Below are 23,497 nucleotides of genomic sequence, written 5' to 3' on the forward strand. Positions count from 1 at the left end.
GACAATGTGTGCAAGATCATTCATTGTGAAAAAGAGTTGTGTAGTAATTTCAATTTTTGAGATTTATTCATTAAACATATGTTTGTTTTCATGACTTCTTTGGACAGTATGGGAAGATGTGTGCAAAAGAGTAGACTTCGATGTGGCCATGTTAAAAGATTGGGTGTGAGTTCTTGAGTTAGTCGATGTAGAACAGTTAAGGTAGCAGGTTTATCTGACAGGGGAAGGCCAAGGAAGACATAAAAAGTGATAAAAATGGATTTGAGAAAAGGAGGGATAAAGATGTGTCCAGATATAAGTTAGTTTAGAAGTCAGTTTCTAAAAGCTAGCCAATGCATGTCAGCATATAAAACTGACAGTAATCCGAATATGATGAGGAATCTACCTTTTGACTTTGAAACTTGGCACAGGCCTTCATCACTGTTCCTGATTTAAGTCCCCAAACAATCTGGTGATCATGGTTTCATTATTCATGTTGAAGCTGAATCTCTCATTCCACTGCACCTCACCCAATGAAATCGGATGTGAGATCATATATTTTGACAGCCAATCTTTCAGCTCGTGTAGCAGGGAGCTGAGATTTGTAGCCACATGTCTGGCTTACCTGCAACTACCCGATTAATTCAGAGTTTCGCTCCCTCACCCAGAATAGATATATCCATTAGTATTCAGCCTGAGGCTTTTAGGATAGATGTGGAATGGCACCTTCAGTGGTGAACTCTTGCATTCTGATAGCGTCAGATTGTTGATTTTGCGTTTTTCTCATGTTGTGTCATAGTGGAGTCCTAAATCTTTTAATTCCTTTCTAACCTGTTGGTGCAGCATTAGAATATGTCATTTACCTGCAGGGACAACATATTCAATAGGTCAAGCTATTTAAAGAAATTGGCTTTCTGGCCCAAAATACACCAAACATTATTTTTTTTTCTTTTTCCTTTGCAAAACTCAGTGATATTCTGCAAAAATAAAAACAGCCTTGCCAGGTCGTAAAATATGCTTAAGTATAGTTTAATTTATGCAAATTTCATATAATTAAAGAACCAATTTTCTGCTGAATATTATATTGTACCTAGCATATAATAATTAAAAAAAAAATAATTTGGGTGCCATCAGCTAAAATCGGAACTAAAATATTTAGCACTCCAGCTACGTCTCCTACTGCTGTAGCTATTGAGAGATAAGATTTAATATTAAATGATTTGAAGAAATGAAATGAATTTGGGAATGTGCAGAAAGAAGTAAACATCAGCAAGTTGAAATGAACGTTTTGCATTTCAACTTGCCAACAAATGCATTATTCTGTTTGTCCATCTAAATTGTTATAAACCATTCTTGGTGTATGATTACTATTTTCTGTTAATTTCAGTGTTAGGTAAGGTTTATCGGTTAAATATTTACACAAAGATACACACCTGTTTATTTATATAGATATGAAGAACTTCAAGGATAACATTTTTTCCCCAAAAATTACTGAATTTGATATTAAAATGGTTGATATGCCATAAAACAAAACTAACCTTTTTACAGTCCCCAATGTGTTTTATTGTTGATATATTAATACACCGCTTAAATAGAAAAGCTGTTTGAAGATAAAAATTAATGATAATGTGTGTGCTTATGTAATATACTTACTTTTAAGCATATCTTTTTGAATATAAAACATCTGTATATATGTACAGTTATTTATAAATTGCCTGTCACTTACTCAATAGTCTGGCACCAGACTGTTATTGGTGTTCCAATCAAGTTTTCTTTCTCTTAGACAAACGAGTTGCACAATCAAATATTTGAGAATATAATTTGTCTTGTTTTTTTACATCAATGCAGTATACACAATAAATTGAATGTGGGTTGATATTTCACCCATACTTGACGTGATGCTTTCTCAATCTCACCTGGCAGATACTTTTCACCCTCTCCACATAACTTGGGTATGGTCGATTTTTCAGTATGTTATCTATGCAACTAATTTTTATCTTTAAAACTTTTTTTCATTTACATGTTTTTGTTGCATTGTAAGTCTATCAGACATGTGTATGCAGTGTGATGTATGCAAGTGAAACCTGGTTAGTAAGGAATAGAACATGTTTGGAGAGAAAGGATTAAGCATGATACAATGGATGTGTAATTAGCAATACACATGAAAAAATTGAAATAGCTTAAAATATTTCAATATTGGTATCTTATAGAAAGAGCTTGATGAGCTAAGAAAGAATCTTTTTAAATTTTTAAAATCCAATTAAAATTAAGGAAGTTATGACTATTTTTGTGCTTCACACGTTTGGATATTTTCCCCTCTTTAAAACCATAAGCGTTTTTTCACATTTTTTTACACTACTTTTTCAATAAAAATGTTATATCTTTGTTAAAACAAAAGATTAAGCAATAAAATTTATGATATAAGTGTATTTTTGTGCTAGGAATTAGAATATGCTACTGAAAATCTCCAAAAATGGATAGTTTCCAAATAATCTGCAGTAAATGCACATGAATATGCTGCAATTCCTTAAAAATGTCATGTATCCATTAAAAGAAAAGTAATTAAAGAACTCAAAGTTGAATTGTAAAGCATTATATGTACAAATAATTGAAATCGAAATCTAGGACTGTTTAAAAATGAATATATTGCAATATATCTTTGATATTATTGTAGATTAATACCTTCCGTTACCTCCCCCCCCCGTCTGACCACCTCTCCAAAATATGCGATTTTACCTTTGAAGACAATTACGTGTGAATACCTTAAAAAGCCTCAATGAAAGATAAACAAGTATTATTTTAGAATTTAATGTAAAATGATTACCTGTTTTGAGCCATTCTAGCGTTTTAGGGCAGTTAACCAATTAAAAAAAATTTTTTTTTCTTCTAGCGGAGATAAATCCTGTGCACCTTTTTTTTTGTTTTTTTGCTAAAGATGATTATGTGTGGTTTTAAGACGGTCTTTGTGCAATTATGAGAGGATGGAGAGGTTGCCACTCTGACTTTGGGTTAATGATAGAGCTAAGGAAAATTGTGTGACCACCCCAAAGACTTGATAGAAACAAAACAAAAACAATTTTAGAATTTAGAGTGGGGGTTAGTTTCACATAAATTTAATGTAAAATAATTCACCATTTCGAGACCATTCTAGCATTTTAAGACAATTGACTAATTTATTTATTTTTTTTATGGGTGATAAATGGTGCACTTTTATTTAAGGATTTTTTTTTTTAGACACTTATATCTAGCTTACCAAGGAACTTTTAGGAGCTTGCCACTTAGACTTAGCGTTATTGTTAGTTAGGGATAAAGAAGGTTTTAAGAGAAGGGGGCTTGCCACTTGTACCTAGAGTTAGAGGTAGGATTAAGGGAGTTTTTTTAAAAATTTTTTTAAGGCATAAGGAAACAAAAAAAAAAACAGCGACAAGCAGAAAAAAAGATGGTATAAATAACCTTGTTTCAATATTAAGTTGAAAAATCGAAAAAAAATAAAATCTGATAACTGGGATTGAACCTGCAATCTTAAAATAACTATGCTGTCACTCAATCCATCGTGCTATGGACGTGTGAGCAAATGTAGGTTGGTTTTTATAATATTTAAACGAATTCAAGGTATGTCTTTTGTGTGTGACGCATGCGTAGAAGCCATCTTGTTATGAAGGATACGCGGCGATCTAAAAATCTGGAAAAAATAGCGTTTAAAAGTCAGGCAACCCCCGTTATTAAGTTGTACATATTATCATCTAGACAGCATATAAAAAGTTTTAACGAGCGAGCTGACCGAGAAGGCTGACAAAAAGCCTTTTGCAGACATACAAAAAGCGAACATACATTCATACACATTTTGCCTTTTTTATATATATATATATATATATATATATATATATATATATATACACACACACACAGGGTGACCCCAAAAAAATAGGAAATTCAATTGTTTTTCTGAGCATTTTACACTCAACGGAGAAAAAAAAAGGCCAAATACCTTAGTGTTTTGATGTGATGTTTTGAATATAATAAACTAGTTATGACCAAAGTTTCATTTCATTCCATTCGAACAAAACACTAAGAAACAGGGCCTAATTAGAGTTGGGGGCCCGTTTTTATTGGGTCACCCTATATATATATATATATATATATATATATATATTGGGTAGGTTAGTGTCCATTCGATTATAATCCGCTGAAGAAAATTGTAAAAAAAAAAAAATGAAAAATGTTATATTGGGAGGGGGGGGGGTACTGTTACCACACATGAAGCAAAAAAAATCCTATTTCGCACGTTCGTTTTTTTTTGTTTTTTTTTTTTAACAAAACCTTGTTTAATTCATTAAAAACTAATGTAATGGATAAAAGTGCACACGTTACATATTTGTTTTACAACTATATTTTTAAAATTTGACCAAAAATAATGCCGGATTGCTTTAAAGTTATATATTCTGATAACCGAATAGCGCTAGTTAAGCTAATTATGTTTTGATAATATGAGCTCCAACTAAATATGTAAGAACATTTTTTTATATTCATATTTTCATTTTTTTAATTTGTTCTGGAATGAAAAATAAAACAAAAAAAAAATTTGTTTACGGTAAAGTAATTAATATCAGCGATAGTAGCTGCTGCTTCTACAGATCGTTTTTAGATACTTTTTAAAAATAGAATGATTTTCAGGTATCATGATTTTAAATTGCTCAGTATTACAAGAGAATGCCGGTTACATTTTTTTTTAACGGATAAATGTAGGAATGTAGGAAAAAGATTGATTTATTTAACAGTGGATGTCCAAAGAAATTTTTTTTCAAAATTTTCCAAACTCGTCATGTTGAAGTCTTTTTTTCTTTCTTTTTTTTTTTTTTTTTAACACTACAAAAAAATGAGCTATCAAAAGAATTGCGGACAATCGAATCTATTAAATGATATCTCTTCTAGTTAATCTCTAAATGTCATGATGAAATTCTTAAGAGAAACGTGGTACGACTGTTTACAAATCGGGGGGGGGGTCATTACAAAATCTTACCGAAAAGCTGTTTTATGATAACTTTTTTTATCACTTTACTTGCTTAAAACGCTTAAAATATATAATGTACATTATTATTTATGAATTTATTAGAAAGTGTATTCATTTTCAAACAAAACAATGGTATTTTGAGGACTTAAGGTTCTTTGGTTTTTAAAATATGATGATTTTAGCAGAACCCCATTGAAATCTGTAATTGTCCAAAGCGTTTTAACATCTGTGTGTATTGCTATTGTAATAAGTCTTAAAGATAGACTTAGATCTAATGACTTCAGAGGAAAATTAAATCTGAAAAACAAAGATGTTTGCTGAACAGGACTTTGCTGGTATAGCCATGTTAAAAGAAGGGATGAGTTTCTGGATTAGTAAACATAGAACAGTTGAGATAGCAGGATCAGTTCACAGAAGAAAGCCAAGGAAAACGGGAGGAACTGATAAAAATGGCTTTGAGATAACAAAAAACATTGCTAACTTTTCAACTTGAAAAAATATCAAATATTGGAGTACTGCTCTAAAAGGCAAAAATGGTCAAGGAGTGAGGGATCATTATACATTAAATTTATGTGAAAATGATCACCCTCTTTAAATTCTAAATTTGGTTGCCTTTTTTTATTTATTTATTAATTTTTTATTTTTATTTATTTATTTATTTTTATTTATTTATTTTTTTAAATTTTTTTTTAGGATATTCACACATAATCCCCCCCCCCCAAACAGAATCTTTTAGTTTTTAAATTGGTAGCTAAAAAGTCATTTAATAAATGACTTTTTAGCTACCAATTAAAAAAAAAAAACTACACTTAAAGTTGAGTATATTTTGAAAACCAATATTACTTGATTTTTTTTTTTTCTTTTTCAAAATAAACCTGGAAACATAATTTGCAAAACCGCTGTTGATTAAACGGTAAACAACTGACAGCGGATGCTGTTGTTGCTACCCCTGCTGGCTTATCTTTATAGCTGAGCGATCAAGTTAAATTGTTTATTTTCGCTGAAAGGGGATTTTTTATTTTAAAACTTGTTGCTACCGAAAGAGAAATCAACATAGAATTATCATTTCAATGCATAAAAAATAACATTGATTTACTTATTGGGGTATGAAAAGTATTCAGAAAAAAAAATGTTCAATATACTTAATGTTGAAATTTTATTTTTAAGAAAATAAAAAAAATCATCATTGTAGCATTTTGTTCCTTTTCGAGATCCATTGTCAAGTAACGTTTGAGGTCTCCATCAGGTCCAACACAGAGCTCGGGGAGCAGTCAATGAGGATGTATATGATGGCCTGTATGTCAATGCCGCAGGGAAACCGTGTCCTGTACATAGTTTCCCTTATGTAGCAGGCCTTCCTGTGATGTACTTGTTAATCTATTGAGAGATTGATTGCTGTACTATGCTCATCTTAGGTAGTGGGGCGGGGTAGAAATCTCTCTCCTGGAAGGAAACTTTAAAAAAAAAAAAAAAATTATTTTATTTATTTTTTAAATCGATTCTCCTGCATTAACTTGGTCTCTGATGACACTAAAGGAGTAAATATTACAGTACACACTGAATCCATGGTGTAAGGTGTGTAAGTCTAACTGTAATGGCATTTACCTTCGGGGTGGGTTGAGTCAGCTCACCACATCTCTCACTGAGTTGGTCCACCACTTTTGATTTTTTATTTTTTTATTTTCATATTGCCACTTAGACATAAGGAGCTATTAATTGGGATCATGTCTACATGTGTCTGTTTGTGTTACATTTAAACTTCCGTATGTTAGTAAAGTCAGAAGCAGAGAGGGAATTCCAAACTAGTAGTTTGAGGGAAGAAACTATTAGAGTAGAAGACTATCCAACATTTAGGGACCTTAACAGTGAAGGGGGTGAGATTTTGCTGCTAGTTGGGAGTATTTATGTCAAGGAAGCACAAGTGTTATGAGTTCATCAACAGCAAAGTCCTTGGCATACTTTAGCTTATTTACTTTATAAGTGTATTTTGTATACTTTCTGATTTTTAGCTGGCCACATGCACATATGCAACTTTCTTAACCATGTGATTCTTTTTCTTTTTCATATTCCATTTAATTTTAAAGAAATGTGAATGTGATTATATTATATATTCATATACGGCACAATCACATTGACACACCGGTTCTCACCAGATCACTGAAGTTAAGCAATGTTGAGCCTGACCAATACCAGATGGGTGACCGATTGACAAGGCGAGGTGCTGTATGTACGGGAATCTGGCACGGTCTATCCTTCTCTTGAGGGTAGTTGGGCCTCTCTTAAGCTGTAGTAGGCAACCCATCTACTGATGGCATCACGATAAAAAAATACCCTTGATAACCCTAGCAAAGCACCAAGTATTCGGCTACAGACAAGATTTAAATTACACTACAAACTAGTGTGGAGAGTTCAATCTCGGCTGCAGTTGCATGTCACGTTACGTTTACATTACATTAAAAAACATTTATTTTAAATAATTTCTGAGTAGTTTCTACTTTTTTTTTGTTTTTATTTTAATTCCTATTCGAAATAATTTCCTGAGAATATCTTTACATACTATAATAAACAGTAAATACTGATTTTATTGCCCAAGTTAAGTTGAATAAATTTTATAATGAAATAGTGAATGGAAGAGTTAATTTTCCATTTCAGGATTATTATTGGGTTACATCCACACTGATTTACTTGAGTTTAATGCATTAATATAATTATTATTTAACTCAATGTTACTTTAAAATAATATTTTCAGTATTAGAAATCTACATTATAGTTTAAAATGAAGCCATCTGAACAATGCCACACTGATAATGAAATTGTTAATAATTTTACTCAGCCTAAAAATACAAAGATAATCTTTGGTTTTATTTACAACTTATTGAGAAATGTTTGAATCAAAACTGAAATTTTCTTTTTTTTTTTTTCCTCCACCAGGAATTGGTAAAATTCCTAAAGATGCTGCTAGTGTCCGATCCACACACCCGATTCCAGCCTCATGTGGTATTTATTACTTTGAAGTTAAAATCATCAGTAAAGGTAGAGAGGGGTAAGTTGCTATTTTATGATTATAACAGCGATGACATTTTTTTTTTTCATTACTTCCCGACATACAAGTTTTATAATTAATGTCAATTGGAAAAATATAAATGCTTTCGGCCTGTTTTAAAACAATACTAATACTTCATGTTAGCAGCTGCTGCTTAGTATAATATTGCTTGGCAAAAAAATCCACACACTGATATAAATATATGTATTTTGGAATAATACAAATAAATTTCTTTTTTCCAGGAAAAATTGGAGAATTGATTTAATTTACATTGAATCATATTTTGTAAATATTCTGAAACAAAGGCAAATTTTAGTTTGCTACTCACGACTTTACAATTAAATTTACTTTGTACCCCCCCCTCCTCCCAGAATAAAACACTTGTTTACATTGCACACCATAGTAATACTTGTTTGCTTGAATATATACTGAATTATCTCCTTTAGTGTTAGGAATAATTATTTATGCAATGCAAACCATATAATTCTTCCTATATTAAACAAAAAATAAAGGAAAATCTATAGATAATGTATCTGCGATAAAACAAATATTTTAAAAAAAATTAGGCAAATTGATCAACTAGTTTCTTCTATTATAAAGAAATTATTTTTAAGTGATTAATGGGAATTCATAGGCATTGCAACATAAATCTGGTAAGTATGAAGGATTGTTATCTCCCTTTGAGATTTTCAAAATGGTGGGTAAAATAGTCACTTTTGGATATTCATAAAATTTGATTTTCTTATTTAAAACTAACACTACTCGATCAATTCATGTGATTTTTGGAATATATTTTCATTTCATCATAGGTATGTACATCATAGTTTTCTTTTTGTTTTTTTAGTATAGGGGAAATTCTTGACAAGAACCCATAAAGTTACTGAAATGAAAATTTTTTTATGATATTTATATGCACTAGCATAGCATACATCTATATACATACATATCTCATACTCTTTACCTATAACACTGGCTAACACATTTTTTGGTGGCCAAGATTTCTAAGTTTTTAGACTAATTTAGGAGTGCTGATTCCGAAAATCATTAAGTTTTTCTCATCATATCAAGTTGAGATCTTTGCTATTTATACCTTTTTACCTTAAAATTAGGTGTTCTGCCTCTCTATTTTAAACCCATTATCTCCCTTTAAGTTACTCTTAACTAGAAAAGTTATTTTCTTCCTAATTTCCTTTTCCGTTTGATCTTTACTTTCTTTTTGCAACCACTAGCGACATAGCATGCCTCTTTCTTCTTTATCCGCTCTCATCCCTGGCATCAATGGTATGTTTTACAAATTTCTTCTTTTGGACAATGTGTTTTACTTTGTCATGCAACGTGACATTTCATGTTCCATTTCTTTATGAACTTATTCACTCTTTCGATTTCTTTAACTCCTTCATTTTCCTATCCTCATTTGTTATTGTTTTTACTTTCTCATACCCATCATTTTTTTCGCTTTCAGTTTTTACCTTTTCTCTTTAAATATACCTGTGGATTATGTATGAGTCTTCAGTCATTATTTTTAGAATAGTTTATCTGACTGTAGGTGCATGTGACAATATATTACACATGTTTCTATATGCATTCTAACTTCATAATTACAATTGTAGATTGCTATTGTGATGTATGTTAATTGATTATGACATCAAAAACCTTAAAGTAAAAGTCAAATTTGTTATACAATGAGGTATGTAGTTGGTGAGAAGTAGACACTGAGTAGTAAATAGGTCTACTGATTGGGGCATGTTTTTGTTGATTTCTGGATCAAAGTAAGGTTTATTCTCTTAATGTTAGGAATTCCTTTATAAGTCACACAGGAAATAATTAAATTGCATTATTTTACTTTGGTTTAGGATTTTTTGAGCAAAAATTAAGCATAGTTACATCATCTCTAGGTGACGTTGTTTAAACAATTCAAACGTGTTTTGCTATATTTGCGGAGAATATATGTTGCACTCCAACACGGAACAGATCAGTGAATTTGTGAAGTGTGCTTATTTTGCTTACTTCAAAGTAATGTTGGTGATCAAGATAAGACGCGGGCACCCCATATTACAATATGCAAACAATGGGTTGAGCATCTTCGACAGTGGACAAAAAAGAATAGAAAGTTACTCTGCTTTGGTATTCCAGTGGTTTAGTGTCAACTGAAAAACTATTTTGAAAGAAAATATGAAATCAAATTTGTTCTGCAAAAGATTTCATACAGACAGCACCAATGGATCATGTGTCAATTTGAAAATGGTTCGGTTTCTCCTTGGGTTATGAGGTGGCTACACAAAATTTCCTTGCTTCTTGTGTTTGTGGGTAAGGCAAGAACAGATTTTTCTGTGCACAGTGAGCTGATTCGTGGCTCAATGTTCTGGCTTCTCCTTTGGAAGACCGTTCCAAAATTGTGTTTCCTCCTTTTCACGTAAAGCTTGGCATCATGAAACAGTTTGTGAAGGCTCTCGAGAAAGATGGTGACTGTTTCAAATATATTTGCATGAAATTTCCAGGCCTGACTATAGAAAAATTAAAAGTTGGAATTTTTGATAGACCCCAGATTTGAAATTTAATGAATGACGCAAATTTCTCTAATTTTATGATTCCTGCAGAGTTGTGCTTGGATAGCATTTACGAATATTGTAAAATTCTTCTTGGGGAAAAATAAAGGTGCTCAACTACAAAGAGCTTGTTGGAACCTTGTTGATAAGTCAACATAAACTGGGTGCAAATATGAGCATCAAATCACATTTTTTGCACAGCTATCTTGTCAGTTTTCCAGAGAATCTAGGTAATGTGAGTGACGAGCAAGGAGAGCGCTTCCATCAAGACATCAGCAACATGGAAGGTTGCTATCAAGGTTGTTGGGATGCCACCATGCTTGCAGACTACTGTTGGTCTATCAAGCTCGATGATGTTGGAGCCCCCCCCCCATTCTAGAAAATCAGTAGAACGTCAATTTATGGATGATGTCTATGCGTAGCACTTTTTACAACTTCAAGCTTTGTGAATATTTTGGTGCGATTTCATGAATATGTCTTAGTTACATAAAAATATTGTTTCTTTGACTTGCCTGTTTTTATTGTTGCTATCAGCTTCCTACAAAGGGGGGTATACCATAGCAGAAAAACTAGACCTGATAGAAAAGTGACAGCATTTTTGGAATAAGTGCCCTCAAATTTGGTAGAAATAGTTGAAACATCTTAGGCATCATGACAAATTTTTGTTGTTTTTTTTGTGTAATTAAAGGTGGAAAATATATTCGACTTGATTTATGAAATATTTTCATGGATCCTGCTAGTTGTTTCATATATTTTTATATATTTTTTTTATGGATCCTGCTAGTTGTTTTGCATATTTTTGTATATTTTTTTTATGGATCCTGCTAGTTGTTTTGCATATTTTTGTATATCTTTTTATCGATCCTGCTAGTTGTTTTGCATATTTTTGTATATTTTTGTTATGGATCCTGCTAGTTGTTTTGTATATTTTTGTTATGAATCCTGCTAGTTGTTTTATATATTTTTGTATATTTTTGTTATGGATCCTGCTAGTTGTTTTATATATTTTTGTATATTTTTGTTATGGATCCTGCTAGTTGTTTTATATATTTTTGTATATTTTTGTTATGGATCCTGCTAGTTGTTTTATATATTTTTGTATATTTTGTTATGGATCCTGCTAGTTGTTTTATATATTTTTGTATATTTTTGTTATGGATCCTGCTAGTTGTTTTATATATTTTTGTATATTTTTGTTATGGATCCTGCTAGTTGTTTTATATATTTTTGTATATTTTTGTTATGGATCCTGCTAGTTGTTTTATATATTTTTGTATATTTTTGTTATGGATCCTGCTAGTTGTTTTATATATTTTTGTATATTTTTGTTATGGATCCTGCTAGTTGTTTTATATATTTTTGTATATTTTTGTTATGGATCCTGCTAGTTGTTTTATATATTTTTGTATATTTTTGTTATGGATCCTGCTAGTTGTTTTATATATTTTTGTATTTTTTTGTTATGGATCCTGCTAGTTGTTTTATATATTTTTGTATTTTTTTTCTTTCAATACAAAATGTTTTTGAAAACATTTTCATTTGCTTGTATTGAGATTTGTATTATTGTCAGCAGGTTGTTACATCAGTGAAATAGAGCCAATGGGGTGGAGAGGTGTGTATATGTGACTAGTTTGTATCATCACTGATCTCTGTCTATCCCCTTCCTTAAATTTTAACACCTATGTGTAAAGAAGGGATATATAGCAGTCGTCTGTATGCGTATCATGGCATCACAGTTAGATGATTGATTGTAGAGCTAATTTAACTGTAGATTTGGAATAAGCAATTGTTTTATCAATGTTAATTCTTGAACTATTTTTACACTTATTCTTCAAAATCAAATGAACATAAAAATAACATTAGAAACAAATTTTCCTCACTTTTTAGTATTCCCTTTCCTATCAAACGAACATATTCTGAAAAAGTGAACTTTTTGCATAACCAGTAATAAAAATGATATAAAAATAAGTTGAGATTGTTTATTTTTTATCAAACCATTGTATGTATTTGACAACCTTAAAAAAATATTCCTGTCCAGAATTCCCATTCTATTAAAAAATAAAACTCTGCATGATGTACATATTCATGACAAAACGAAATTTTCATATTTCAAGAATCACGTAAATTGATCATTTTTATAAAGAACATTTTTAAGTGGTTAATGAAAAATCTTGCAAGTTTGAATTACTACTTACCCTTTCTTTTTTTAAAATGACGACTAAAACAGTCGTTCTTTAGTTACTCATAAAAATTTAGAAATGAAATTACTTAATCAATTTACATGATTTTTGGAATATATTTTTGTTTTGCTATGGCTACTTGCGTCATACAGATTTTTCTTAGTGTTTTAGTGCTTGTGCAGATTAGTGATGTTTTAAACCAACACATTTCTGGTGAAAACATTATTACGTACTTGTGTGTCATGTTGAAATTAGTATAAATTCTAAAAATTACAAAAATTGATCAAGGTAGAAAAATAATTACAAGTAAAAATAAAACTTAACGATTTATAGGTTTACTGTCTGTTTTAATGTTGAAGAGTTCTCAAGATCCAGGGGAGGTAACTGCAATTGACCACAATTGATCACTTCAATTAAATAATAATTCTGCCATTTTTGAACACAAAATGTCAAAAGGTAATTGTGGATGATTTTTTAAAGAATATATCTAGTAAATCTACTTGATCATTTTTCGTAATTTTTGGAATTTATACTAATTTCTACATGACATAAGTATGTAATCATGTTTTCACCTGAACTGTGTTGGTTTAAAACCTTGCTAACCGTCTAATAGATATTTTTACACACTCCATTTTGTCACATTGTATATTAGCCGTCCCTCAGCAGAACCTTACAGCTGGATGTCAGGTAGCAGAACCTTTTAACTATTAAAGAATTACATATAGTAACAGTTGTATCTGGTCATGGTTGATGGAATGAGACCAATCTATCTTGTGGATTAAATAAATGGTTCAGTTCAAAATTCTGTATAGGTTTTTGCATTTGATCTGACACTTGAAGGTCAGAGGTTACATTAGCTAAAACATTGCAAATATAAACTCGAGATGAGAATAGTGTTAGAGAATAAAACAAAGTATCAAAAAATTGTTTACTGAAAAAAGTCTTAATAATAACCGGACTTGTTTCTATCATGTCAGTTGAATGATTGCAACCACATCTGTGGCACAAAAACAATAATTTCTGCTTTTATTTCACTGATTCTCATGAAAATTACATGCAAGTTTATTTTCCTTGTCAAATTGCTTTATTTTAAACATTAAATTTTAAAAATTGAATGCAGTTTTTAATTTAGAATTTTAATTTGGAATTTTTTTCTTTTATCTTTAATTACTTAGAATTTATAAAAATAACATTTACAGCCATCAAAACTTTGTTTTAAGTCAATGTTTTTTCATTTTAAATTATTCTGATAATATAAGTCCTTTTCCTTGATTAGATATGTAAAGAGTTTGAATCTAGTGTACGTTTTTATATATATATACTAGCGGGGGTACCCGGCGTTGCCCAAGTGTTTCCGGGACGGGGGGGGGGGGGGGTTTAAAAAATATTATGGTAGGTAAGTAGGAAGGATCAAACCCGGAGTCATGAGTAAAAGTAGGAAAATAAAGTGTGAAAAAAAAAACAAAAAAAAACATCTGCAACGTTAACAGTTCGGCCACCAAGAAAAGTCCATTCCAGTTGTTTAGGAAAAAAAACAAAAAAAAACGACTATGGTAGGTCGGCGCGAACGTGAAAATATAATGTGAATTGTCCAGCACGCTAACCACTACGCCACAGAGCACTGCAGCTTAGTTTAGTGATTTTAAATAACTTCACATGAAAGAACTACGAAGCCAAACCGGTATTCTCTTCTCAACTGTTCCTTGTGAACGATCCCCAAACGGTGTTAAGTGGTGGCAGGGGGAGGAGGAATTTATTAGAGAGAAAATATTTTACCACTTCCATTGATCTTAACCGATTTTGGCCGTGACTTCTCAGCAGAAAAAGTATAGAAATCTAAGATTATCGAGGAATTTGAGAAATAATAAGCCTATAACACACCTCAGATATTGTTCTGCCGTTTGTGCATATTATATTTGCATGAAATATCTTGATTTTTAATCCTATTAAAGTCAAAATCCGACGGGAAAAAATGAGTTCATTTTATTTATTTATATATATATATATATATATATATATATATATATATATATATATATATATATTTATTTATTTATTTATATATGCACACACATTTTGTCTTGGACTTATTAATGTGGTTTTACAATTCCTAGACTCGAAAGCTAAACAATTAGTCACCACTAATTGTAAAACTCCAACATCCTGTCTAAACCAAGTTATTTGTCAGCCATCTTTCCATCTCCTCTTACTACTTTTATCATTCATCATTTAATTATGCCATGCTATCATAAGAACATCTTATCTCTCTTATAATAAATTCACATCCTTTTGTGACATCATCTACTTTGTATGGATACAAGCAAGAACGATCCACATTCTTGTATATTAGAGCACCATTGCATGATTTTAATTGTAATACTACTTTTGATACCATGCTAAACGGTCCTCCAACATCACTGGTAAATGGCTTGATAAGAAGAAAGTCTATATTTGTAAATTTTTTAACAGTTCTATGGTCAAAACTCAGCTTATAAGATTATATCCCTTTGTGTGAAAAATCAATTTCATAGCATTTGTGGGAGTGAGAAAGAGATTTTTCCCTTTCAGGCTTTAAATGACAAGTGTGAAAATATCACACCTTAAGAAAACATTAACAGGATTCCAGATGCAACATGGGAAATTTTTTTATATTGTGATACAATAGGATAGCCACCCCCTCCAAACCTCTAACAATACCATTTTGAGTGATACTCCAATACAACCTGCTTCCTCCCATAGACTATCAAACTTATTTTCGTTCAAGCGAATGGATAAAGTACAACTAAGTAATCCTTTGAACTTCAAAATGGAGATCAATTCTTGTAAAGTTAAGTGAAAAGAAGTTCAGTTTTAGGGAAGATTAATTTAAATATATTTTAAGATTGTCACATTTTTTGAAAAATTATTTTCATATATTAAAGAATTTGAAAACCAACTAGCAATGTATTTTTTAAAAATCTATTTCAGTAGCTGAATTTTGGCATAAAATATGCTCTTTTTAAAGCAAGACTTTTTCATTTTACTGTTAACTATTGGAACGAGTATCACCATCCTCTGAATGTAATAAATTGTTTTATTTTTGAAAAAAGATTAAACAGATGATACCTGAGCAGAGGTCCTGAGAGAACAACACAATGATGAAATTCTCGTTATTGAATAACGGCGACTGTCTGAGGAAAATGCTGCCTTAGTGTCACCCAAAAATGATACAGCAGTTTTGTTTCTGTGTGACTTTATTATAGTTTGCATTATTCACATGACATGAGTATATACTCAGACTTTTTGTGAAATGTTTTCGATGAGATTTACAAATTTTAACCTGTTTACATATTTGATGTGGTTAAACAATATATTTCTTTTTACATATTTTTTTATGTGGTGTGTTAAACAATATATTTGTTTTTACTTTTTCATTTTTTTTATATATTCTAGTTTTTGATAACTTTGAAATTTTTTTAGTTTAGCATAATTTAATCTTATTTTTAGCTTTCTAATTTTGATCAGTTTGGTGAATTGGCTGAATTTGCAGCTTCTGCATTGTTGCACTGACATCTTTGAAAGTTTTGGTCGTGCTACTCCTCGTGTAGCATGAAGTGATTTGAAACCTTCTCCTCCCACCCCCATTATCCAATTGGTACATGGTAGGCAGCTATGGTCAGAGATGCTGTATGAGTGAAGGCGGTCACCAATTCAGCCTTCCCAGGATGAGTACTGGCCCAATACAATCTACAATACAGCCCAGTCTCTAGCCCAACCAAACTTTAGTTTCCTTGATCTCCAACAAAAATATCCAAAAATCCCATTTAGTCACATTTTATGTTGCTTTCAAAGTGTGGGCTTTGTTTTTAAAAGTGAGGCCAGCTGATTGCTCTACGGCACATCAACCCTTTTTGGGTCATTCAATGCTGAATCCAGTAATTTTAGAAAAAGGTTTTATGCTTCAAGTTCTTGAGGATAAGGGTTATTGGTGCAGTTTTGGTTAAGAAACCAGTATCTTCAGAAAGTCTGATCTGGTAACATCAGAAAATAAGGCTGGTATACTATACCACTGATATTTTAGCAAGCTATACTGAAAGCAATTTCAGGGATGTAGTATTTTTGCATGAAAGTGTTGTTGTCGTCCTACATACAGTGCCTGGTATCCCCAGATAGTCAGTTATACTGGACAGTCTCAGTGTTGCTTAACTTTAATGATCCAACTTTGAGGTGAGGATTGATAATTTGTATCACTTAGATTCTTTGGGCTAATGTTCTCATCTTGAATGTTATTACATCGATGTACAGATTTCACTCATAAATTAATTGATCATTATGAATCTTGGAATACAGCTGCTAGGCGAAAAAGATTAAATGTGAGCTATATTTAGTTTAATTTTATATATTATTTTAATTTTAATAGGTATAAGACATCAGTATTTCCCAATTTTTAATTTCTTTAAAGGGATAATATGTGCAAAACTTCCCATTTAAAAATTCAAATATTTCAGATTTGCATTGAATTTGATCTGTAGCAATTAAATAAGTTTCTAAATTTCAAATTAAAAAAAAAATAAAACTCTTAAGCTTAAGCCTTATATTTGAAATCAAAATAATTTGGATGATTAGAATAAGACTTCTAGACCATAGACACTTAGTATCATCGTATCTAATCTTCATTTTAATTTTCTCAAGAGCACATGTTCAGAAAATTTTATTCCGTCTTTCGACGGGTATTTTTCCAACTCGTATATCTTATTTTTTCATATCTTATATTAAAGAAAAACATGACATCATGTGTATTTATGTTTTTTTTTCATAATCTAACTTTTATGATTACAAATAATTTTTTATTTATAATAAATATTTGAGTAATCAAATATTTATTTAAATCAAAATTGCTGTAGCGTAAAATAATAGAAAATTTTAAGCATCTTATTTGTAAACTAGCGGGGGTACCTGGTATTGCTCGGGTGTTTGGAGGTGTGTGTTTGTAAGGGGGGGGTAAAGTAAAGAATAAGTGAAGTAATAACCCTGTTTAAATATTTAAAAAAAAAAAAAAAAAAAAAATGTTAAACTGAAAAAAATCGGAAAAACCAAAAAAAAAAAAAAAAAAAAAGGCAAACAAACGCAAAACTTCTTTAAAATAAAAAGAAATCGGAAAAACAAAAGGCAAAAATAAAGGAAAAAAATGATTAACGTGTTTGGGAAAAAAAAAAAAATCAGTTAAAATCAAAAAAAAAAATGGCATAAATAACCCTTTGATTTGGTTAAGTCCATGATGCATTTCACTCAGTAGAAAGCATAGAATGGAAAGGCACAGTAAAATTCCATTCCAGTTTTTTTAAGCAACTATGAAGTAAAGAAAACTCAAACCAGTGTTCCTTTGTAACTGTCCCTTATGAACAATCCTGGAAATGGTGTAAGTGGTGGCGGAGGAAGGAGGAATTACTTAGAGAGAAAAGATTTTACTACTTCCATTGATTTTTAACCGATTGTGGCAGTTAACTCTCAGCAGAAAAAATATAGGAATCTACGATTATCGAAGAAGTGGAGAGATAATATGCCTATAACACACCTCAGATATTGTGCTGCAGTTTGTGCATATTACATTCGCATAAAATGTCTTGATTTTCAATCCTATTAAGGTCAAAATCACAGGGGGAAAAAATGAGTTCATTTTATATATATATATATATATATATATATATATATATATATATAGGGATAAGATGCTTAAAATTAAAAAAAAAAAAAATGCGAAATGAAATTCGTGAAAATGAATGCCAGTTTCTTCCCCTGCTTATACCCCCTCCCCACCTTTTCCTGCTTTCATCATTTATCAGCACTCTTCATCTTTAACTTTCTGCTAGATGATTTTGTAAACCTGCTGGGCTAATTTGCCTAGCTGTGTTTTTTGGATTTGGATTCTTTAAAATGTTTTTAAAGTTTTCTTGTGTAGACTAGCAGTCCAATTTTTTTTTTTCATTTTTTAATCAATTTTGCTTAAAAAAGCAAAACAAACTAAACCTTTCTCTTCTGTTTGATTAATTTTAGAATATTTGGCATGATTGAATAAAACCTTGTGTTAATGTGGAGTGACCATCTTCTATCCACCAGGTCCTTGGGCAGCAGATTAGGAAATGGCCTTTAGATGGTCTGCTGTGGATAATCAAGAAGCAGTCCCAAACTGACAGTTAATTCTAGAGGGTTGCATGGAGCTCCTTGATATGTATCAGATGCCTGTTGTAAAAGAATAAACTTTGGTGGATGTTAGGCACCTAAAAACCTAATTGACTGACTGATAGTCATTTCAAGGTTGTTCTAATATGAAGCATAAATCTGATTTTTTTTTTTTTTTTTTTAAATTTTTATTTCTTTTTCTTTAAGTTGATTTAAACTTGCTATAATATTATATATTTTTCTCAGCTCTCATGAAATATTTGTTACTTTTTCACCAGCCTAAGAGAAAGGTTTGACTGAAATGTTGATTTACTCTGTCATTCCTTCTGATATGTTAATCTCTACTATATGTTCTAGTGGAAATTTCTGCTTTCTACTTCAATTCTCAAGTGGAAATTTTTTTCTACATTATTCCAATTGCTCTTTTAATCTGATTTGTTAATAAAATGGGTCAGTTAACAAAAGTCGATTCTTTAAGTACATATGAAAAAAAATGCTTCAATTCTCACTTTGCTTGTTTTGGGTGAGTTTTTCCATAAGAGGTTTTGAATATGATCACAAGACATCCAATGATGAGCCCCCATTTGGAAACTGTGGGGAATGTAGAATTAGTTACCATTGCTCCCAAGTCCACTTTAGCCCAGAATGCTTATACCTGTGAAGGCGTATTGTGCTACTAGATCAGGCTGTCTGACAATACCAGCATTCTGACCAAAAATGAACTAAACATTGATGTTGTTTTCCTCTCTCCCTTTGCAAAACTCATTCATGATCTACAAAATCAAAAACAGAAACAACCTTAAAAAAGCAATCAAACCAGACTCCATGAATAAATATTTGAAGATATAAAGAACTTGAAATATAAAAACTTTGTCTAAAATTATTGTATTTGGCCTTAACCTAATGATGATATGCCTTTTCACAAAAAAAGATGGATGATATGTTGTTAAACAGAAACAACCAATCATAAAAAGAAATTGCATGGAGATTCATTTTGTACAGCGATGACCAACATGCAATTCATATCTGATGTGAAAAAGACGCTCTGATAAAATATGCATTTATGTATATGTTCCCAGATCTTTATATTTTAAATAACGATTACTGTTCTGAAACTCTTGATCAAAATACTTTCTTGGCATTCGAGCTAGGATCAAAGTGTAATATCTATTTTGTTCAAACATAGTACTATAATGTTATTGAGGCTGAGCATCTATAAATGGAAATCCAGCCTCACAACATTATAGACTACCATAGCAAGGTATTTTTTAAAAACTATATTGATCAGAGCACTGACTTTCAGTTTGAGAAAAAGTGGAATAATAATAGTGTGGCGTGTGCATTTGCGCTAGCTATCCATAGAATGAATGGCGACAATATACAACTGTGGAATTCCCACAGGCTTCACAAGCTCTTTAATAATTCTGTTGGAGAGAAAAAAATAACCCTGTTGGAGAGGAAAAAAAAAAGTGTGTATGAGGGGGGGGGGTATCAAAAGTAATTTTTAAATTCTACGTCTGTTGAACCAGTAGTTCAAAGATTATTGTAAATCATGCAATCGGCAATGAAATTTGAAAATCTGATTGTATCTATCATGTGCAATTCCATGCTAATGTTGCTGGGAAAAGTATGCAGCATTGCAACTCTTTTTCAAACTGTGAATTTAAAAGCATTGGATGAATCGCTTACAGATAGATTATTGTATTTTGGCATTGGTGATGAGGGACTGATGGGACAATGACTCTGGACACCCAATCATATTCATACTCTTTCTGTCTCAAAATATTTCTTAGTACTAGGACTTATACTTATGTCTTTGGAGCATGCCATCAAGAATTTCATTCCAGGGATCACCAAACTGTTTGGCATTAAATATCTTGAAAAGAGTTAACATGTCATAAAACATCTGAAGTGATCAAAACAAAGAAAAGACTGACACTACATAAAGAACATGTGCACCCTGATGACCCAGCTTTGTTTTCATGGATTATGATGCCGCATGAACGTTTGATTAGAAGTACAAAAAGAATTAAACAAAAAAGATGGTCAATATTTGTCATCTGCTGTGTGAATATGCTAAACAATATGGAATATTTATATAAGACTAACCAAACCTGGTGTTGTCTGCAATCCGTGTTACTTTTTTTTCTGTTTTCTTTTTACCAAATTTTTCTTCATTAGCATCCACCTAAAGACAATTCTTTTTGTAAAGAAGTCAGCCATCTTAACCCTTTTTTTTTAATAGTTGAAAAAAAAAAACAAAAAACAAATAAAAAGACAATTGTGACCTTTTTAAAATTTGAAAAGAATTTGGAAGCATTTAAACTGACTTACAAATTCTTAGCAAATACTTGTTTTAAAAATTGAATTGTTAGTCTGTTAAGTTACACATGGTCCATATTGTTAAAAATAAAAAAATTCCGAGATTTAAAAATTTTATTTTTAGTCTTGATTAATCGGCAGGTAATCGACTTAATGAGCCATTTTGCTGATTAATCGATATTCGACCGATTTGCTGATTAATCAGCCGATTAATTACTTTTCTCTTTCCTATAAAATTTAAATCATTTCATCACTGTCAAGTAACTCATCAGATAGCTTTAACACATTAACATAGTAACTGCTAATTTAACTTAATGTTTAAGTGTCTGGTCACTATTATGGCTTTTTGGCTTAATTGAATAAAATTACAAAGTACAATTTCCAATTTTTAAATGAATATAATTAAACAATGAGATAAGGAAAAAAGAAATTACAAATCAACTACAAATATATTTATAATTCTTTTAAGTGAATAACTTTAAGCTGAAGTTCTACACCTACTGTTGCTCTACTTCCTCTTCTATACTTGCTGCCTGCCTCCTCTGCTCTCATAGTCTCCTCCTTTAAAGTTGAATACTTTTTAGTTGTAATTTAGAAACATTAGAGTTTATCCATTTTCAGTCTGTTCCTCGTAGGTTTATACACATTGCCACATGTACTAAAGAGCCTCTCACCCTCAAGATGAAGTTGGTGCTGTTAAATATTTTGAATCCAGTTTACTCGGCATTGGTAAGGTCTCCTGTGTCTTCTTCCACGACTAAAATGGATCATCACCTTTTGCGAGTAATGGTAAAGCCATGTAATGGTCAAGTTCTTTTGTGCACTTAACCATAAAAGGATTTACTTTTTTTTAGTTTAGATTATGATTCTTGTATTTTTGTTGTAGTTGCAGACTTCAGGTTTAACTCAGTTTCTACCTGTTAAGTTTTGATTCTTTACTGTAGACTTATTTGTAGTTAATGCATCAAACAGGCTTGAAAGAGATAGTTACTTCCACTTTGATCCTCTCGGCCCGTGTATCTTGCTGATTCTGCTTCATTATCATCAGTAGATATAGAATTACATTCTTAATAGTGTTTTCCATGTCATTCTTTTGAAATTTAAATTTGAATTTTGGATCTAGGACATGCAAGTTTTTATCATTTAGAAAGGATGAAAATTTTGTTTCCATTGATTTATTGAATTGCTCAACAATGGTAAGGATTCCACTAAAGTCAGAAATATGAGAATTAGATTGAACAGTTTTTAAAAGAAATAACCTCAAAATTAAAATTGTAGATGTTATCATTGACATGGTTGAAGTTCTGTGACTTTGTTCTTTAAGATGATTTCTTCAAATGGACTCTAACTGGACAATTTTTTGAACATGTCGCCATTGGTAAGTTGTTTAGATAGGAATCTTATCAACAAAATGCATTACAAGAGCTTTTCATTGTTGTAAATTTCTTTTTAACATATATGTTGAATTTCACTGTGTGGTCACTTTTGGATTGAGTTTGTTTTTCCAAATTAAGCTGATTCTGTATTTCAGTTAATTTGCTAATTGCTAATGGAAAGTGATTAAAGTGAGAGACTATATTTCTGTTAGTTGTAATGATTGTCTTAACAGCCTATTGGGAAAATAATGAGTCATTTATTGAGAGTTGCAATGTATGATAGTTATTCTAGACCACATTTCCTGACACCAGCAACTATATTTGTTTATGAATCTCACAAGATTAAGAAAACTTTGAAAATTTTATACGCATCCAGAACATTTGTGCAATTTTTCACTTATTCTTGCATTTGTGTGTGCACAATGGAATGGAACAACTCTAAGCACAGCTCTGCACTGGTCACTCATTTGAAAGCCAATGACCTGTCAAACTGAGAAAGAGAGCATTTCTCTGTAGCAACAGTCTACATGACTAGTCAAAAAATATCAAGAGATGATTGAAGTTTTGTTTTTACTTTTGTAAATATATTGGGAATTATTTTTCGAGTGAAGTTTTTGGTGGAATACTGTATATAGAATAAAGTTTTGCAATAAGCTTATCAAATGCAATGTCAGATGTTAAAGAATATGGTTGAATATCAACAGCAATCATTTCTCTTATCAGATAATGGATCTCTTGTGACCTGTGCTCATTAATATCCCAAACTTTCTTTTTGGCCAATATTGATTCTATAGTAGTTTGGTGTTTTGCCGGAGGCTCATAGTTGCTGCCACTTGTTCCTGGAATGTCTGTCCCTGAGCATTCATTGTGTTTCCTTTTCT

General features: G+C 31.2%; 1 protein-coding gene across 3 annotated transcripts in view; it reads left to right on the top strand.

Moving 5' to 3' along the window:
- Window positions 1-23,497, top strand: part of LOC145258286 (ran-binding protein 9-like) — a 209,088-nt gene that overhangs the window by 58,482 nt on the left and 127,109 nt on the right. For all 3 annotated transcript variants that reach the window (XM_080116296.1, XM_080116295.1, XM_080116297.1), the window contains exon 2: window positions 7,922-8,033. In XM_080116296.1, the coding sequence (XP_079972422.1) occupies window positions 7,922-8,033 (112 nt within the window). The remainder of the gene's footprint in view (window positions 1-7,921; window positions 8,034-23,497) is intronic.

The sequence above is a fragment of the Euprymna scolopes genome, chromosome 33, assembly GCF_053919585.1.
Source record: "Euprymna scolopes isolate OS-2025 chromosome 33, ASM5391958v1, whole genome shotgun sequence".
Taxonomy (NCBI): domain Eukaryota; kingdom Metazoa; phylum Mollusca; class Cephalopoda; order Sepiida; family Sepiolidae; genus Euprymna; species Euprymna scolopes.